The sequence below is a fragment of the Xiphophorus maculatus genome, chromosome 6 (genome assembly GCF_002775205.1).
Source record: "Xiphophorus maculatus strain JP 163 A chromosome 6, X_maculatus-5.0-male, whole genome shotgun sequence".
NCBI classification, from domain to species: Eukaryota; Metazoa; Chordata; class Actinopteri; order Cyprinodontiformes; family Poeciliidae; genus Xiphophorus; species Xiphophorus maculatus.
The window spans coordinates 20591698-20611482 of NC_036448.1; the positions used below are offsets into that span (position 1 = coordinate 20591698).

Here is a 19785-nt window from a genome sequence, read left to right on the forward strand (position 1 = left end):
GAAGTAACATTAGTGTTCCAGGTAAACCCAGCTAGAATCAACCTCAGATAAAACTTTTAAAAACTTTTAAAAAATCATAAAAGCCTCAGGATTAATAATAATAATAATAATACACAGTGTATTATAAGCCTGGCAGGCCACCAGTCTTTACTTGTGCCCCCACCAGGCTTAGCATTGCTTTTTTATTTAGGTCTTTTTAAAATGTTTGCATTTTTTAAGATTTTATAGTTGGTGTTCAGGTATTAATCTTCCAATATTTTAATAACACACAATTATCAAGTGATATTTTCAAATTTCCTGTCAACTTTAAACATTTTTTAACTCAAAAACACGACGGGCCGCTGGATGAATGACTGCCAAGCGCCCCAACCACCAGGCTTAGCAAGTCTTCTGGGGGAAACCTTGAAGTAATGAGGTAAAACCAGCCAATCACATATATAATGTAAAAAGTTGTGTAGCAAATTAACTCTAAAAGACTCAACAGGAAGGCAAAGAAGAAAAAAATGCACATTTGTCACAAATGCACCTTGCTGCATTATTTACTGCACTATTTTTATTTTGATCTTGATAAGATGGGCAGACATTTTAAAGCTGGAGACACCAAACACTCCTCCTCCTGGGCATCGCACTGTAAAAAGACCAAGTGCTGTTGGTTGAGCACAAGTCAGAAAAAAAAGCTAATTAGTAAATTTATTTCTGGATTAGAAAAAAAACATAAGAGACTAACATGTATAAACATTATCTAACCGGAAATACCTCAAGAATGACAACATAGCTATGTACAAAAACATCAATATAAGATTTATATATAGATATATTTATATTTCTTAACTTCTATACCCACTAAAATATACCAACAAAGCAGCTATTGGTAAATCTGACGAACCTGTTTGCCAACATGTCTCTGAAAACAGTTTAAATATCCTTCAGCTGTAGATGTAAAAACTCAAATTCATGAGAGAGGAAAAAAAGGAAGGAAAACAGAAATAACAGATATGTCAATAAATAAAAAATAAAACAGAACCCAAAAGAAGTCCTGTGTTTTTATCCTGTGTGCCATTTTTGGAATACTGCAGTGTGAGGAGGTAAGCCACTTCAGCCAGCTTCTCCAGTGGATCAGAGTTTGTTCCAGGATGGATCATTTTTTGGACCATCCAGCAGTGTCTTTTGTTTCATTTTCAGTTCATCATCCACACGCATTCAAAGACTCAGTTCCATGACGACCGATGTAGGCCACAGACATAAAGAGAAGGGCACTTTTATTCCCCAAAACGAAGCAACCCCGGGGGACAGATTGAGGGACCCGGCCTGGACAAAAAGGAGGTTCAGTGGGTTTAGCAGCCTTCTTGTTTGTCAAAAGTTTGTTTCACAGTTGAATCCAAAATCCACCCAGTCGAGCACAACATTGGCAATATATATATATATATATGTATCTATGTACAGTATATAAAGTACAATCTTGAACTACAGAGAACAGGAGGTTCGTCCTTAAATACAAAAAGTGTCTTGTGGCGTCCGTGCGTGGACTCGCTGTAGTGTGTTTGTGGCATCTGGAGAGAAAAATAAAGTCCTGAGATGTGTGTTGAGGGGTTTCTGAGGACAAAGTGATCAAAGTGTGATCTATCTATCTATCTATCTATCTATATATATATATATAAATCTATCTATATATCTATATAATGAGAACAAAAATAGATTTTATTCTGTAGCATGGATGTTGCGGGATGTGTTAGGACGGGCTGGACCGCGGCAGCGCTAGTATCCGTCCGTTGGTTTTGCCCCCGTTCATGTGCGTGAAGGGGATGTGGTGCTCCTCGTAGCTGCCCCTCAGGCCCATGGAGGACGCCTCGTCCCTGTCCGAGCACTGCTCCCTCTGGGAGTACGACGACGGGTCCAGGGGGATGCTCTCCATGTTCTCCATGTCCAGGTCGAAGTCCTCGCTCTCTGGCAGCTTGTTGTCCTCGCTGTAGAAGAAGGAGACCTCCCGGTACGAGGGGTGCAGGTCGTCCTTCAGCATCTCGATGATCTCCTGGAAGGTCGGACGCATCTTCGGGTTGTACTGCCAGCACATCTGCATCAGGTTGTGTCTGTGGGACGAGATGGGGAGAGTGAGATCTTGCTGATGTTGAACCCTTTATGACCTAAGTTTCAAATCTCTGCCTGGATATTTTTGCTTATTTTAATTGTACGCAGTTCTTTAAATGTTCTGAGTAAATATATTTGCCCATTTATCCAAGTTATTCTCACAATTTACCGTTTATTAAAAGAGCGCCCCTCAGACTAATTTCACTCCCTGCTACGGCGGGAGTGAAATTACCGTAATAGCCCGATATTGGCTGCAAAGTGGAACGTCTCCCCTTTCAGAAAGCGTTGGAATTTTTCAGCAAAATATCACAAAGTTACGGTACTGCAAATTTGGATGGGTTGCCAGCGCTACGTTAGCTCTGGAAGGGTTAAAAATATTAAAAATATATTTATATTATCAAATGTGATAAAGGTGACGTACTATGATTCCTTCACCAGGATATACAAAACATGTTCATTGCATTCTTTGCACAAAATCTCTAAGATTTCAGTCTGATCAGTTTTCCCTGTTTTGGAGCGTCTTGTCACTTTATACTAAATAAGCTGCTGCTGGCCACAACTTATCAACTCAACAGTTTCACTCTCATGTGAAAATAGCTGCAAAAAGATGTGCAATTTTACAAATGTACATCTTTGAAAAGCAAAAGTGGAGCTTCCTGCACAACCAACAAAAATGAATCAAGTGTATGGAAGGTCAACAAGAAAACACATTTATTGCCTAAAATGCCATAATAAGAATCCTTTAGTGTACACTTGATCATTTGTAGTAAAGGATGCATTAAAAGGATGCAGTTAAAAATACTTCTAATATGAGTGGAAAATATTTACAGGCAAATATTTCTGTAGATTTAAGATGTATCATGTATCAGAAATGTATATATTTTTTGTATAGTTTTGGCTTAATTATTGCTCTGAGTATGTTGTTTAGTCAGAAAATAACATTTTGGAGTCTGTACACTCCTGTTAATTAACTGGTAACTAGATTAGTTGAAGATTATTTCAGTAACTGATTAATCGTTTCAGCCTTACATTCGATACTTCTCCAGACTGAAACTTGTTATTGGCACCTACTTTACTCTATATTAGCAGAACAACCCTGCTCTTCTTTACACATAAATAAATAAAATATAAAAACAGCTTCCTTGCCTTAATGTTTATATATTATTGTTATAGATATAAACAGGCTTTGTGTGTGTGCTTACAGTCTGTCTGCGCAGTTGTCTGGCCGGTCCAGGAAGCCTCCGTCCATGACGAACTTGAGGACCTGCTCGTTGGACAGGCCCTGGTACGGCTGCTCGGCCAAAGTGCTGATTTCCCACAGCACGACCCCGAACGACCTGGTAAACATAGAGATCAGCTGATTAGACGTTTGACAGACTAATAAATCCATCTGTAAACACTCTGAGGCCAGAATAGGAGCCGGAGTTGGTGAATATCAACAGAGAAAAGGTTTACAGGTTGGTTTTCTGGTCTGGTTGGGTTGTTCTTGGTGAAATGTTGAAGAATAATCTGTGTTTTTACTTACCAGCAGTCTGAATGCGCGGTGAAGACGCCGTCCTTCAGAGACTCCGGTGCCATCCACCTGACGGGCAGCAGGCCCTTCCCTCCCTTCCGGTAGTAATCCGTCTCATAGATGTCCCTCGTCATGCCAAAGTCTGGGAACACAATGTGATTGTAAGATTCAGAAATTAAGCTAGAAGGATGCAGAGATCTTCTTAAGATTGAGATATTTCCTGAGTATGACTGGTCTGTTTTATCTACTTCTTACAGATGATCTATTTTGCTTCCTTGAACAGGTGAGGATTGGTCTATGGTCTATACAAAACATGTTCATTACATTTTTGGCTAAAAAAATATTCTTTAATAATGAGACTTTACTCCAGCAAGTTCTGCCTACTTGAGCTATTTAAGCTGCTTTAGGGTGTTTTGTCACTTTAAATTTAAATAAGCTGCTGGCCACACAGCCAAACTCAACATTTCACTTGCATGTAAAAATGTCTGCAATCAAGACGCGCAATTATACCACCATACATGTTTGAAAAGCAGAAGTAGAGCATCCTGTGCAAACAGCAAGATTGCAGAAAGTGGTTTCTGGATGGCAAGTTAACAACAAAACACTTTCAGAAGCCATTGTACAGCTGACCAAACGTGCTGGAGCTCAGCTTGGGTTGCCAGGCAACGGTATGGGGTCCACTGAGGTTGCTAGGTAGCAGCAGAGTCCCCATTGAATGTGAGTTTTTGAAGTGGCTCCTTTTCCAGACACCAAAAAATATGAACTTTTTGTCAAAAAAAAAAAAAAAAACAACAACAAAAAAACAGCTGGTTTGTTTCTAGAAGCAGATACCCAAATGGAAGAGCAAAAACATGCAAAATATGAACTTTGCATAACAGAAGGAGTTGACTGTTAACTGTGACTGGAGCTATTCAGGTCATGTATTTTGTAAATCTTTATTTTCCACAGTTCGAAACAGTCAACACATTTCAAAAAGCTCCAAAATGAAGAAAAAAAAATCATCCAACATCAGTCTTCATAACATCAGTGCCAGTAATCATTAATCATCTCAGAGGAGCACAGTTTTTGGCCGTGTGATCCTGTTTTTAAAGCACAATAACATCGTTGTGCAACCCAGTGCTGACACAAGCAGGTTTTTGAATTTGTCAAGAATTGGGACACATTCTGTGGCACTTACAACCCTAAAACGTTGAGTGTGAAACATTATGACACAACAAGTGGAAAAATGACCTGAAAACTGTAAAGGTTCAAATGTGCTGCAAACTGCAACCTAAATAATGACCATATGTCACTGAAACAGTTCACATTTTCCTCATGTTAAAAACTTAAAAGTATTTAGTTAGAATTTTACATGCTAGGCTAGGCATTTGTAACATGTTAAATGTTAAAGAATCAACTGTTTTAAATATAAATTTTATAACAAAGGATGGTTTACGCTGTTTTTTAATATAATAAGTAGATTTCGCACAACAAAGTGACACAAAAATATCATTAATGTTGTTGTAGATATATATATATTTTTTGTCATAAAGTTGGAAACTATTAGTCTTTTTTTCATTGTCCACACATTTCACCACCCCACAGAAGGAAATGTATTCGCCTCCTTTCCTGCAAACATTTTATATTCTTCTTTATTTTAAAATCTAAATACACAAATTAAACAGAGCTCTTTAAAAATGGCAACAAATTTCCCAAAGTAGAGATTTATGAAAATCTTTAAGTTTAATTAAGTGTTATTTAGCTACACTGAAGGCAAATATGGCTCCTAGTTAAAGACAGTAGTTCTTTAAAGGCCTCAGGAAGACTGATAAGTTTTGAAATGTTTATGAATGAGAAATGAAACGTCTTCAAGAAACAATGAGCTCAATGAGCTTCAGCTACATTGCAAAAAAGAAAGGATAAAAAATGAAATCTGTAGACGTGTGAAAGCTATCTATCTTCTAATTTACAATACATCTCCACTTTATGCATATTGTATAGACATAATTAAGAAAGTACATTTTTCACAGATTTCATAAGAATGTGTCTCTTCATGCTGCCACCAGAGGGCGACATCAGAAAGCTTTTACTGCTAAACCTACAGCCTCCAAGCAAAACGTACCTCCTATCTTGACTGTGAAATCGTGAGCCACCATGCAGTTTCTGGCTGCCAGGTCTCTGTGGACAAACTTCTTGGCGTTGAGGTAAGCCATGCCATCTGCGATCTCGGCGGCCATTTGGATCATCTCTTTCAGAGTGGGAGGTGGACGCCCCGGGTTATTCTGAGGGACAGGAGCCATGATTTTAAACATATGATCTACAGCAAGCTGGCCTGTTTTCCTGAAATGCTCTCAGCTAGCGCCAGCGGTAACTGTTTAAATCTTCTGTCAACATCCCTCAGTCCTCTGCCCATTACAATGAATGTGTTTACAGACATTAAACCACAGTTTCCTTAAACATTACACTGGCAGTGATTTAAGTACAGATATTAAAACATCCAATGCAAATGTTTTTGCACAAACTGTGGAAATAATCTTGTGTTTCTCTGCACAATCTTTCACTATGTTGCAGTCAGAGAGAACGCTAAAACGAAAAACTAAGCTAAACCCAAAGAACAATAAAGTTCAAAGAAAAATAGTGCCTTAAAACAAAACACTGGGACAGAAGAGGAAGATGTATCAACATCACTACAAATAGATACAAAGTATTGATATGGCTTAAAAATAAAATCTCACATTTTTTCATACCAGGTCTGATTTCCAATCTTAACAGATTATTTTTTCTTGCTTTCCTAGTAAGTAGTAGTTTAAATGAGAAAAAAATCTTCGTGTTATCAGGATCTGACGTGACCGGCTCAGTCCAGGTGGTTCTTTCTTTGAAATAGACTCAGTCGTTTGAACAATCGTTTCAAAGTCCAGCTACTGGTAATAATTTAATGCTGATGTGTTAAAATATGACGCGTTTTCTTATCTGTAGAGCCAACAGCAGAGCTTTACAAGATGCTCAACATACCTCTCTTCATATTTTTTATCTTTTTGTGTTCGAGTTCTCATAAAATTGCTACTTCATTCTCCTAATATGACTTCACTCTTAAAATATTATGACTTTATTCTCATTTTATTAAAAAGAAAATCTTAGCCTGGCCCTAATATTCTCAAAAACCCAAATAAATAGAAGGTGTAAAAGACGCTTGTCAACAAGATGGCGGCACTGGGTGTGCTGACATCACATGTAGTTCAAAAATTAAATCTTCAAAAGCTAAAAATTTGATTAATCAATAAAACAGGTTAAATGCCTTTAGCGTCTGAATTCTTCATTAAAAAAGGGCTCTTAGTTCAGAAATTTTCAGTTCAGAAAATCTCATCAGTAGATTCTCCAACTCACATTCTTGTCTTAACATTTTCATTCGGGGCTAAAAATAAAAAGAACCGTCAGAAATTTGAATTTGTACAACCCGGGCTGGGACCGGTGGTGTATTTTTTTCCACAAAAAAGCAGAACTGAGAGGAAGAAACAAAACTAGCAAGTGAAACCAAGATGTGCTACCTCAGCGTCAGGCCGCAGAGAGCGCAGGTAGCTCTTCAGGTCTCCGTGGGTCATCAGCTCCATCACCACCAGCGTCGGCTGGCCCTTCGACACAACGCCCATCAAGCGGACCTGAGAGGAAACAGCATTAGAGAGCCTTATAACTTCATGTGACGCATCTCTTATCTTATATACTCAAATTTAAGACTTTTTAAGACCATAATGAATAAAATTTAAGACCTATCTCAAACATGTATTAGCTTGCTACTGGTAGCCTTAACTGTGTTGAGTGACACTAATGTAGTGAGCAAAAATGTCTGGGCATGACTAAAACGTTTGCCTGACAAAAAAAAAAACAACTAGATAGAATATATGAGATTGAATAGTCCTGCCATGACAAAAAGATCTGTTATTAATGTATTTAAGCCATAATTTTCAATAAACAAATTTAAGACTTTTTAAAAGTGACCTATTATGCTTTCTTGAACAGGTTAGTATAGGCCTATGGGCTATAAAAGAGATTTTATTTTTTTTGCACAAAACTATTCTTAGATAATGAGATTTTAGGCTAATTAGATCTGCTAGTTTTGAATTTCTTACAGAATGAGCTGCTTTAAGTCGTCTTGTCACTTTAAATCCAGATAACCTGCTGCTGTCCACAATGTTCACACTTACATGTGAAAATGGCTGCAAACGATGTGAAATTACACAACCGGACATCTTTGAAAAGCAGAAGTAGAGCCTCCTGCACAACCAACGAGAATGCAGCAAGTGGTTCCTGTATTCTTTTGTCATCATGTGTATTATAAGCCTAGTGGGCCACCAGGCTTTACTTGACCCTCCACCAGACTAAAGGTTGATTGTTTATTTTACTTTAATACATCAGTAAAGCAAGTCGTGTTAATCAAGGTTTATATATAATAAAACATTCTACATATTTAAAAAAGATAATGGGATTTGATTATACATACAAAACCTACAGAAAGGCTAGTTTTATTTAGTGCACAGCTATATTTTCTTTGTTACTGATGTTTTATTTCTCAAATTTCTCAATTTTTAGCCTTTTTTTAACACGGTGGCTCGACTGGTGGACTTCCCTAGCACCTCTACCACTGGGCTTAGCTCGTCATCTGGGGGAAACCTTGACTTGTCTTTTCCAGTGGCCATTGTACAGCATATAAAGTGGTTAAAACAGCTGACTAAATGTATTGGAGCTCATCTTGGGTTGCTAGGTGATGATAGAACTTTGCTAGGGTTGCTAGGTAACGGGCTGCTGATTTGTTGCACACTGGAGATTTTTGAAACAGCTCTTTTTCCAGACACCAAAAGAGCTTTTTTTTTAAAGCACTTGGGGTTTTAGCAGCAGAAGAAACCAAAATGAAAGTATAAAAACATGCAAAATGTGAAGATGAGTCATTTTAAATAAATAAGACTTTGTAAGTATATGCAGACATCCTGATGCATCAGTTTCTTTACCACATGGTGGCAGCTGAAGGCCTTCATGACTGACGCCTCGTTCAGGAACTCGATCCTCTCCCTCAGGCTGGCTGACTCGTTCACCGTCTTCACCGCCACGTGTGTTTCGCCCTCGCCCTTCACGATGTCCTTAGCGATGCCCTCGTAGACCATGCCGAAGGAGCCCTGGCCCAGCTCCCTCAAGATGGCGATCTTCTCACGCGGCACCTCCCACTCGTCCTCCTCGTACACTGCAAACACATTTCAGGTTTTACAGCCTTTAGTTTCAGGGGAATACAGGAAGGCAGGTTAGAACAAGCCGGACCAGAGCATCTTCCAAGTTTTTATGAACACAATTAATGTCAAATTCTTTGATGTGTCGTATGAAGCAGCCGCTGCGATTTGATTTATTGGGGTTCAGATGCTTTGATGGCTCGAGTTCATGTTAACCATTTAACAGATAAAACTGAGTAAACAATTCTGCAAGCTACTGGCTATAATGTTCTGCACCAACATCTAAAAATGTAAACAGATTAAATCAACTGAAGATGATTTACAAACAGGAAATATCTGGGAATTTCCACTGACAATGAAACATTTAAATGCCTCTTGAAGAACTGGGAATCTGACAGAAAATTTAGCAAACAATGGCATTAAATACAAATACAATAAGTTGACCAGTTTGTTCTTCAAGGACCTTGAGATTAATGGTTGAGTTTTGTACATTTTTGTTATTGTTTTAGATAAAACAAAGTTTAAATCAAATATTTGGTGTTTTCTCTGCTTGATGAAAATTATTTGACCTTTCAAAATCTTTTCCATCACAACCAGAAGTATTGCACATGGCTGTTTAAGGAATAAGAAGCCACTCACTGCGTCATTAAATAACTTGTTGCCAGGCAGTAACTATTGATTAAATCCAGTTGGTGACTTTTTTTATTTTTATTTTTGGCCATGCAGTGTATATATTAATTTAGCTGAATGGTTGTTTTTCTTTATCTAGTCTATGAATCAACTCCTTTGTTGAAGTGAAACTCTTTAGAAAACACAAGCAGCTAATGCTGTTGATTATTTCAGCTCCATTTAAACGGGATTCACTGAATGAGGCGCTAAAATCCCTGTGCAGTTAAAGAAACGTCTCGAACTCTTTCTGCTCACCGTCATTAGCGCTGAGGTACTCTGGGTTTGAAGAGGCGTAAATGGGTCCGCTTGGTCCTTGGGTTTGACTGAAAGGAAGCGAACAAACACCTTGAGAAGACAAAGTGATAAAAATACATAAAATAAAAGACTGAAAGGGATGCAAGAGCTGCGCACTTCTTCCTGAACACGACGAATCCTGCCACGCCCAGAAATATCAGCAGGACAAAGCAGATAATCGGCCCGATGATGATCTTCACGATGGAGAGAGGGTCGCCTGTTCAAAACACACCGTCACATTTCAGGTGGGAAAGAAAACACTCAAAGACGCGATTCACAGGCTGGTATTTATACATGAACCTGGATGAACATAACAACAACAATCATTTTTATCTACATTTTGAAGACTTTTGCTGAAGCTCTAATTTTAGAAGAATTTAATTAAACAGATGTCCTATCATCTTAGGAAATGGAAGAAAAAAGCACTTTTTAAGTTTAGTTTTTCAATTTGCTCCTATTTTGAATGCAGCTGTACTTTTTGTCCCTCGTCTCCTCCGGTAGTTTTCATGAAAAGTCGTCTCTGAGCTCAGTTTTTCTTCCACAGACACTTACTCGGATCCTGGACATAGAAGTACGAGGGCTCGGTCCACGACCCGTTTCCAGCCAGCGACGTGGCTCGGATCCTGACCGAGTAATTCCCAGGATGCATCACTTTCAGCTTGCAGCCGCGGGACGCTTTGTACATGTTTCTGGACACGCAGTGGGGCAGCTCCTGCAAAGAGGTTTGGAAAAATTAACGGTTATTTTTTCTGATTTTTAAATGTTTATTTTGACTTTTATTTCGATATTTTACGCTTTAAAACTTCATATTTTGCTTTCCCTAGTAGAAAAACATGTGTGGTTACAAAAACATGTTTTTAACAGAAACAACAGGCACTTATCCCTGAGATGAAGCTTATGTTTTTTCCACTTGTTTCCATGGATACTAAAACACAGCACAGCTCTAAAATTACTCGCCCATTAGTTCTCATTAAACTACCATCAGGCAAATTTCAAAATTAGTCACGTAGACATGGCCTCTCCACTCTGCTGCGCTCTGTGGATGGAGTTAATTTGTTGCTCATAAATTTGTTAAAAGTTGCTGTTAGTCATGAATAAGCCAGAAAACGCTGCTCTGTGTTGGAGGATCTACGTAACATAAGTGAGTCTTTACCTCAGCGTCTCCGACTCTCTTGTAGTTCACCTCATACAGGATGATGATGCCGTTTGGCGCTGCAGGCTCCTTCCAGTGTAGGTGCACCGTGTTTTCTGTCACTTCATGAGTGATATCACCCAAGATGTTATCGGCTTTATCTGTGGGGAACAAAATCTTTCAGAACCACGTGTTTCAACTTCAGAGTTTCTACAAATTCAATATTTTTCCTGGGTGATTTTTCAAATTCTCTTCTGAGAGGCTGCAGGTCTTTTTTTTCTGCACACAATTGGGAAAATTGGCATGTTGCAAAAAGACTGGAAATTAACTGAACTTATTTAATTTCAAGATGACTCCCACAACTGTGACGGTTTTTAGTAACTATTTGTGTAGCTAAAAAATCTAGTAAGCGCTTTTAACTATCCAATTATTAGTTGGTTAATCCAAATAATATACAACGGATCAGCTCTACACTGTTTTGATGTTAAGTCGAGAAAAATGGGATGAAATCTTCACATATTTTTTTTAGCTGCAGATGATCAAAAGTTCACTAAAGCGATGTTATTTTGTTGCATTTTAGGCGATAAAATGTTTACTTTCTTATTAAAAAAGGGTTTGAATTGTTTATTTGCATCTTTTAATGTATTTTTAATATTGTATAAATAAAAAATTTCCATCAGAATAATTGATAACTAAAACAATCGCTACTTGCAGCCCTAATCAAAAGCTTACTTTTCCATTTGGAGGTGTTTTACCTTCAGGCATGGTGCGGGCGCTGACGTACGCCGCCATGCTGCAGCGGCCCTGGTCAGTGGGATCGTTGCAGGCGTGGACCTCAATCTGGTAGCTGGTGAAGTGTCGCAAGTTGGAAATGACTGTGGACTCCTTGGAGTAGACAACCACCAAAGTCTTCGGGTATTCCTTGTTCTCGTCCTCGTTGTTGGGGACCCCCGTGCTCCCTGGCGGGCTGGCGGCGGTGGTGAGGAAGGGCTGCGTCCTGTTGGCGATGCCCATTACAGAGCGCCGCTGTCTAGGGCGTCTAGAAAAAGCAGACGTGTTTAAGTTAAAAAAAAAAACTAGGGCTGTCAACTTTAACACATGCTAAATGCATTAAACATCTAAAATGTTTAACGCATTTATATTGATTAATTAAAACCTAAAAGTTTCTCTGTTGCAGAGAGTTACTTAGCTCAAAGTAGTGCGTTACCCGGTTCCTTCCTTCGAAGAACAACCTGTTTATAGTTAACGTTTCTAAATTACGTCTGAAACAAAATTACTTCTACCTGCACATGAAATCTGAGATGTTTGGTTTGAGATATTGAGAAAATGTGTGTTTTTACATTTCAAGCTTATCGAGTGAAGCTGTGATTAATTGCAGCGCTAGAATGTCGTTATTGAAATTTCACAAAAACTTACAAAAATACGTATCTGATGATCTTAAAAAATAAAAACCAGCCGTTTGACTTACTTGACCTCAAAAACTTCATTGTGAAGGTAGTTTTCAAAGGTTTTCCTGTACTCCGAGTCTTCTTTCTCCTTCTTGAGTTCCTTGTCCGTTTTTGGGCAGGCGCAACATTTCTTCCCCTGGCCCTGGTCCTCCGTCTGGTTCCACTTCTGCTCCTCGTCACTGTCCACCTGAGTGGGCACCCGTGACGGCAGCTTCATTCCTGGTGGCAGGCAGACATGCGGAGCAGGGAACAAAGAGAGACATGACAGGTGAAATAAACAGCATATTCGCTATATCCACACACTCCTGCAGGGATTGTCTGTCATTGTCAACCTCTGCAGTGGAGATAAATTAACCCTGACAGGACCTCCCTGCAGACTCCAATCTCTATAAACATGCAGGCATTATAGAATCGATGTGCGAGCGAAGATCGGCGCTGACGGCTGGAGGCTGACGTGGGCCAAGCCGGGCTCAGAATAATTGAACCGAAATAAATGTTTGAACTCCGTTTGAACCCGAGCCAGAGCCAAACGAGGATCTGGACTGTCTAAAGTTTCATTTCCAGATTACATTCACGTAAAGGAGAAGGAGCTCATAAAAAGAAGTACAGATGCTTCTCAATAAATTCAGTTTGTTTCAGAAAAGTGCTGCTTCAGTAGCACAATGCTTTTCCACGGCAAATACAAGATCTTTCCTCAAATGGAGGCCTCAAAGAAGGAAAACATTTTTAGAGATCATGTGATAATGTAAAAAAATTAACTCCTATTCATCTGCAATTAAGTCTCTATCAGGGATTCTGAAAGTCTGACTTTTCAGAAAACCCGACAGATAACGCTGCTAATAGACGATAGTGTAGTCATCATCAATACATATTACTGGATTGGACATCACCTGTTAGCTCCTGGCCACACGATCCTGCAGGTGCCGTTACTCTGCATTTAGCCAAATCATTAAACCACAAAGTTCTGATTTGGGAAAAATTGGAATCTGTCACAAATCTTTCTTTTTTATCCTATTTGCATAAAATATCACTTAAATTAAAGCTTGACTACCTTTCTGGCAGTAGTCAAACTTGTAGAGCTCGCTGGCCTCAGGCTGGCGCTGGTAGAAGACCAGGTAGTGGGTGATGTTCCCGTTGGGATCGTTGGGAGGTTTCCACTTCAGGATAATCTGAGACGACGAATTGGAGGAAGACATGGGGTCCAGTGGTACAGAAGGTTCTGTACAGACATTGAGGAAAAAACTGTTAACCAGGAAAGATATTTAATGCCCAACATAGAACAAATGACAACTAGGATTAAAAAAAGACTGGGTGTCTTGTATAGTATGGACAAAATTCACTTGTCCTTCTTTTCATGTCCATGTTTCTAAACAATTGCATAACAATTTATTTTTGGAGTATTTGGAGTTAATGTTCAGAAATATTTTCAAATCTCACATGGAATTTTGCTGAAAAACCTGGTTTTATTTTCAATTTTCATTCATTTTGATGAATGGAAATCATCAAAATGATGAGAATCATTTGGTTCAAATGATTTTCATTTGGACCAATACGCCTCTTGATCACTCTAAAACAACTTTTAATTAATTGCAGTCACACAATCCAATTTCCTTATACATGAACTATGACTAGAATCGAAAAAATACTTTGGTTTGTAAAATGGGTACAAAATACTTAAAATGTTTTACTTCAACAAATAACAAATTATAAGAAATTTTACTCAGGTTTTCAACTAATCTCTTCTATCAATAGTAGCCTGAAAAATTTAGCTCAGAAAAAAGGACGTATTCTTACCGAGCTTCTGGTTTCTGTGGTCTAAAATGTAACATAAGTCTACAATGGAAATGCACTAAATGCACATTTTTTAGCAGTTTTGAGATAACCCACTTCATAGATTTAGCACAAATCTAGATATAAATCACAGACCTTTGTTTTAGAAATTACAAGTGGAAAATTGCAGTTTCGATCCACTTTGCATTTCAGATTGTTGCTCGATAACTCAGCGCTTACTGGCACATAGCCGCCTGCTCGGGTTCTCCCCGCACCGCTTTTTAGTGTTTGATGTTTGTGTCATCAACTGCTTTAGTTTTTGGTCACTGGCCTTCATGTCACAAGTGGAAGGAAAATGATACTCTGCTTGAATTTTGTTTTTACTTTTACAAATAAAAGTCTGAAAATTGCCCCTTTTTCTCAGATGATTCCAAATAAAAGATAGAATTTTTTTCATAAATCCCTTATTTGGTTGGTGTCTGCCAACCTAAACAGAGTTGAAGTTGAAACTCGGTGGTGGCAGAATAATGCTATGGGAATGGTTTTTCTCAACTTAGCTTAGATGGGGCTAAGCAATGAGACAGCATAGAAAAAAACTGTAGTTTTGGTTGGAGGCTCGCTGTTGGATCAGTGGCCCAGTCAAAGTCCAGACCAAATTCAAATAAGGAATCTGGGGTGGTTTTTCATTTCTGTTCTCCATCCAATCTGAGTAGGCTTGAACAACTTTGCAAAATACTTGGAGATTCTACAATCATTGACTAGTGAGGGGACGGCATCAAATGTACACCACACTTTTCAGATTGATCTATAAAAATTAAAAACAATGGATCTATTTTCTTTCACTTTAGAGCAGTATTTTTCAAACTGTGGGTCGAGAAAAACCACCTACGCTCCGCGTGTAAACAACCGTTTATTTGCCATAACGTTAGCTCAAAGTGCGACGCTACAGTTAGCTTACCAAAGGATTGTGTTTAAAAGTAATAATGAATAAATGGCTTAAGAACAGATCACTAAAAAGAAAGCTTGAAGATTCCGGGAGAAAGTTTCTCAGGGTGAGTTGCAAAACTTTTGTTTTTGAACATTATTAAGCTGTAGGTCCACAATACAGTGTTGCGCCCCACGCTGACTAACTGCATCTTAATACCTAAAATAAAACTATTTATGCCTCTAAATTACAAATAGCTCTGAAGCTTTATTAATGCTCAAAATACTTGTAGTAGAGAAGAATTCATACTTTTAGGATCTGTAAGTAACTCAAAACGCCCCGAGTTGACGTGTTTATGGTTTTATTGTGGTCAGTCACATTTACAAAACAGCGCCACCCTTCACATTATGAGGAACAAAGTCAATAAGTTGAGAGACTAGTATTTTAATTTGAGGTTGTATATATTAAGATTTTGTGTTATTGTGGAGGTATATCATCAAATCCCAAAAAATACATTAAAGTTTGAGATTATAATCTGACAAAATGTGAGAAACTGAAGGATTATGGATAGTTTAGCGACTGAACAATGGACGTGTTTCACTCCTATGTGAAGCTGCCAGCATAGTTATGAACTGACTTTGTTTTAGTTCAAGGTCATTTTAAGGACTCGGGTTATTGCATCAATCACTGTCAACAAGCTCCACATGACTAGAAGCTCAGTCAGTGTGAGATTTATGAAAACTGAGGGATTAAACACAAGAGATTATTGGTAGGATTAAATACAAAAGACTTTAAGTTGCTAATCTCTGTTTTTACTCTGTTGTGCATTTATAGTTTAGATGATTTTAGCCTGAAAGTCTTTACAGATGACGTGGGAAGTGTGTGTAGCAGCATAATATACAACATGTAGCGTGTGTGTCTGATAGATTGAGCGCTACATGTTCTGAGATTTACTGTCCCTGTGTTTTGACTTTCCTCCATGACAAAGCGACGAGCTGGTTCGACCGCATTGTCAGACAAGGTCTCATCAGCGCCAGCTTATACTTAATGACAGCTTTGCCCTTCCAATGAGGAACGTTGGTGAGACGCGACAGCGACCAGGAACCGGGAGCAGTCGCCAAAACAACGCTCCCCCGACATGGCTGGCTGGCCGCGGCGTCTCGGCAGGAGATTTATTTTGTGCGAGCGACGGCTGTCATGTTTGATGCGGTTTGCAGGGAAGGAAATATATTTTGTCTGAAAGGAAAATGGCCAGACAGGTCACAGTGTCTGTAATTAGGCCGAGCTGCACGAGGCAGGCTCTGTGGGTGGCAGGGGACATGGAGTACCGAGGAGCCGAGGTTTGGTTAGACACCTAGCATGAGGTGGAGTCCTGTCAGATCAGCGGCAAAAATTACCATCCAGCTTACTGTTCCCTGTTTGTCTTATTTTTATTTTAAAGCAACAAACTGAATGATGTCCAGTTTGTGAATTAAATCATATTAGTCCTGTAACAAATGATTAATCGTATAAAAACAAAAAAGTCTGCAGATTTTTATTCAACCACTTAAGCTTATTATCTACAATTTTAGAAATATATTAAAAGATGCAAATAAACTAATAATTTGATTCATTTTTTTAAATAAGAAAGCAAACATTTTATTGCTTACAATGCAGTAGCAGCGTTCCTTTAATGATGATTTCTAGTGAACGAATGAATCTGTGAATCTGCATGAACATGTGAAAATCTTTTCTGCTTCATTCAACATCAGTGCAGCTTAGCACTGATCTGTTGATTATTTTTTAGATTAACATATTAATAATTAAACAGAAAAATATGCGTAATAGGTGATTTTTTTTTGTTTACAGAGTTTTAACCAAGTGAAAGTAAAAATATAGGAGTTTTGTGTAGAACATATTTACAGTCAAAGGTGTTTTTGTCTTTAAAATGCGAAATTAGTGTTTTATAAGCCTGGCAGGCCACCAGGCTTCACTTGTGGCCCCACCAGGCTTATCATTGCTTATTTATTTCAGTTCTTTAAAAATGTTTGCATTTTGTTGGTGTTCAGATATTAATCTTCCAATATAATCTTCCAATAATATGTAATTATCAAGTGTTATTTTAAAATTTCCTGTCAACGTTAAACATTTTTTAAATTCAAAAATACAGAGCAGGCCGCTGAATGAATGACTGCCGAGCGCCCCAAACACTGGGCTTAGCAAGTTTTCTGCGTGGAAACCTTCAAAATGTATATATTTTTATGGTTTTGGCTTTGTTACTGCTCTGAGTTTGTTGTTCCTTAATCAATTAGCCTTTTTTTGAGTCGGTACGCTCCAGTTAACAGTTAATCAATTATTAAATTAGTTGATTATTTCAGGAATTGATTCATCACGATTAATATGATCATTCGTTTCAGACCTACTTTTGAGGTTTTGATGGTGAATAAAATTATAATCATTAATTTGATCTCAAAAACTACACAAAGACAGGAAAGAAAAAATAAATCGGAGCCATTTATTTCAGTCTTACTGGTGGCATTTGTGCGAACGTAGATGATATCGCTCTTGGCCCCGTGGACCTGATGCTCGTCGGACGCAGAGAGCTGCGTTTTCACCATGATGGCGTACTGCGTCCACGGCTTCAGCGGCAGGATGAGATGACCCGGCTCGACCTGCTCTTTGTCTCGGCGCGGCGGGTCGACGTCGGCGATCACCCAGCTGTTGGAGCCGCAGGCGTCCTGCCCGTCAAACTCTGTTACGTTCTGAAAAGGTCTGCACCGATCAGAAAAACATAAACATAAAAATGAAGCTCAGTGGGTGTTTTACATGAAGAAGGAGGCTGGGATTTAATTTGTTTCACTGCAGTAAAACAGAGTTATTGAAGTGATCAGAAGTAGACATCTCATGTTAAACTTTATGTATTATTCAAGGGAACTGAGTGGTGTACAATTTATATAAAATAGAGTATATATTCAAAGACAGATGACATCAGAAAAAATTAATAAAGGAGGATAAAAAGAGGATTTTTATGTTCTTTGTCCAATGTGACTGTAATGGAGCTCTACTGATGTCTTTTATTTAAAATAAAACAAACCAGCAGAAATAAAATCCTAACACAGCCATGTATATAGACTCAGACTGACAATTTATGCAGAGATGGTGAAGATGGATTAGTATGAATGATTATTTGATATCTTGAGATTAAAAAATAAGAGATAATTTCAAGGTTTCTTGACATTTCAAAGACATAAGTACTGCAACATATTATTCCACGTTGATATTCGTACACTTTTCCTACAGCAAAATTCAAGCCTTTTCAAAGTAAGTTTTAAAAATTATTCCAGCACCGGACTTTGAAGATAAAAACAAAATAAACAAACTAAAGAAGAGCGTTTCAACTCACTATTCTATATGACCTTATTTATCACTGTTGATCATGTCTGATTATAATAATCTAGACATCACAGGCAATATTAACTAAAATATAACAAATGTTGTATGTTTTTAAACACGTTTCTCTCTGAAACATCCTATACACCTGACTGGCTGGTCCAAGAACAAAACACTAATTTAACAAAGAAATTGTATAATATATAAGCTAACCTTTATTTTGATTACACAGATCAAAATTGTGCAGTTTGAATATCCAGCATTTTCAAGGAGTTTATACAAAAATCAAGCAGGTTTCAAAAACTCAAAACACATAATTGAAATTCAAGCATTTTCAAGGATTTCAAGGACTTTTAAAGTTCCCAGATCTTAGCATTTATTTTAAAATATAAAATGTTATATGAATCCTTTAAACATGGAGAAACACAAGTGGAAGGAAGGGAAGAAGCAAAAGAAAAGGAGGAAAATAATAAATAGAAATGAAGGGAAGATGGAAGAAAAATCGATTATTTTAGAACTTGAGGGAAAGGAAGGAAGGAGACAAGGAAGGAAAGGAGGAAGGTCACATGAGAGGTAGGAATGAAAAAGATAAAGCCAAGTTGGACAACAGGAAGGAAGGACACAAGTGTATTCACTTCCATATTTTGGGGGTTTTAAGAATCAGAACTGATTTTAGAAATGACCAATTTTCCACGACGCTGAGCTTTTTTTTCTTTTTACTACGGATCTGAAATAACAACCGTTCGGTTCTGCTCCCGCCTCGAGGCGGACTTACGCTTCTTTGTAGAGAACCATGAAGCCCAGCAGGTCCCTGAAGTCCGGAGGCCAGAACGGTTCCCACTTGATCATGATCTTATCGCTCATGGTTTTGATCTGGGTGAACTTCAGCACGCGGTTCTCACCTGGAGAACAAAGTGAAACAACATTTGGCTCAGAAAAGGCCAGCAAAAATCATAATTTGGAAAACGTCTGGAGAAAAATATTTGTGTTTATAGATTTATTTGACACTTGTAACATGCAGATTTTAAATAATTTTTCCCATCTCCACACATCATAAGGATGCAGATTTTCTCTTACAAACTGACGCTGTAGTTGATAGATTAAACTGCCTTTCATAGGCTTCTAGAAAAAATTATATGTAGTGAAAAATCAGCACAAAAGTTTCAATACCTTGGAAAGTCCTACTTATTTCCCCACTTGTTGTCACTTTTGTTGCTGTTTTGTGATAAAATGTAACAGAGCTGAAGAATTACATCATTTTAGTATAAAAACATTCCTGTCAATTTTTAGGAAGATTATTTCTTTCTTTTTTTTTGTCTTCTTAGAAATCCATATGTTTAACAATACTCTAAGAAAACGGTAATAAAGCTTCTTAACGCCTCAACAAA

General features: G+C 38.1%; 1 protein-coding gene across 1 annotated transcript in view; it reads right to left on the reverse strand.

Moving 5' to 3' along the window:
* Positions 1-523: 523 nt before the first annotated feature.
* insr (insulin receptor) overlaps positions 524-19785 on the reverse strand; it is a 60352-nt gene continuing 41090 nt past the window's right edge. Inside the window, exons 7-21 of the mRNA XM_023335857.1 lie at positions 19173-19299; positions 17538-17779; positions 13385-13552; positions 12354-12552; positions 11641-11924; positions 10907-11046; positions 10306-10465; positions 9871-9970; positions 9715-9782; positions 8578-8807; positions 7123-7233; positions 5700-5859; positions 3611-3740; positions 3288-3422; positions 524-2087 (exon numbers count right to left, since the gene is read on the reverse strand). Of these exons, the coding sequence (XP_023191625.1) occupies positions 1730-2087; positions 3288-3422; positions 3611-3740; positions 5700-5859; positions 7123-7233; positions 8578-8807; positions 9715-9782; positions 9871-9970; positions 10306-10465; positions 10907-11046; positions 11641-11924; positions 12354-12552; positions 13385-13552; positions 17538-17779; positions 19173-19299 (2612 nt within the window). The 3' untranslated portion in view covers positions 524-1729. The remainder of the gene's footprint in view (positions 2088-3287; positions 3423-3610; positions 3741-5699; positions 5860-7122; positions 7234-8577; positions 8808-9714; positions 9783-9870; positions 9971-10305; positions 10466-10906; positions 11047-11640; positions 11925-12353; positions 12553-13384; positions 13553-17537; positions 17780-19172; positions 19300-19785) is intronic.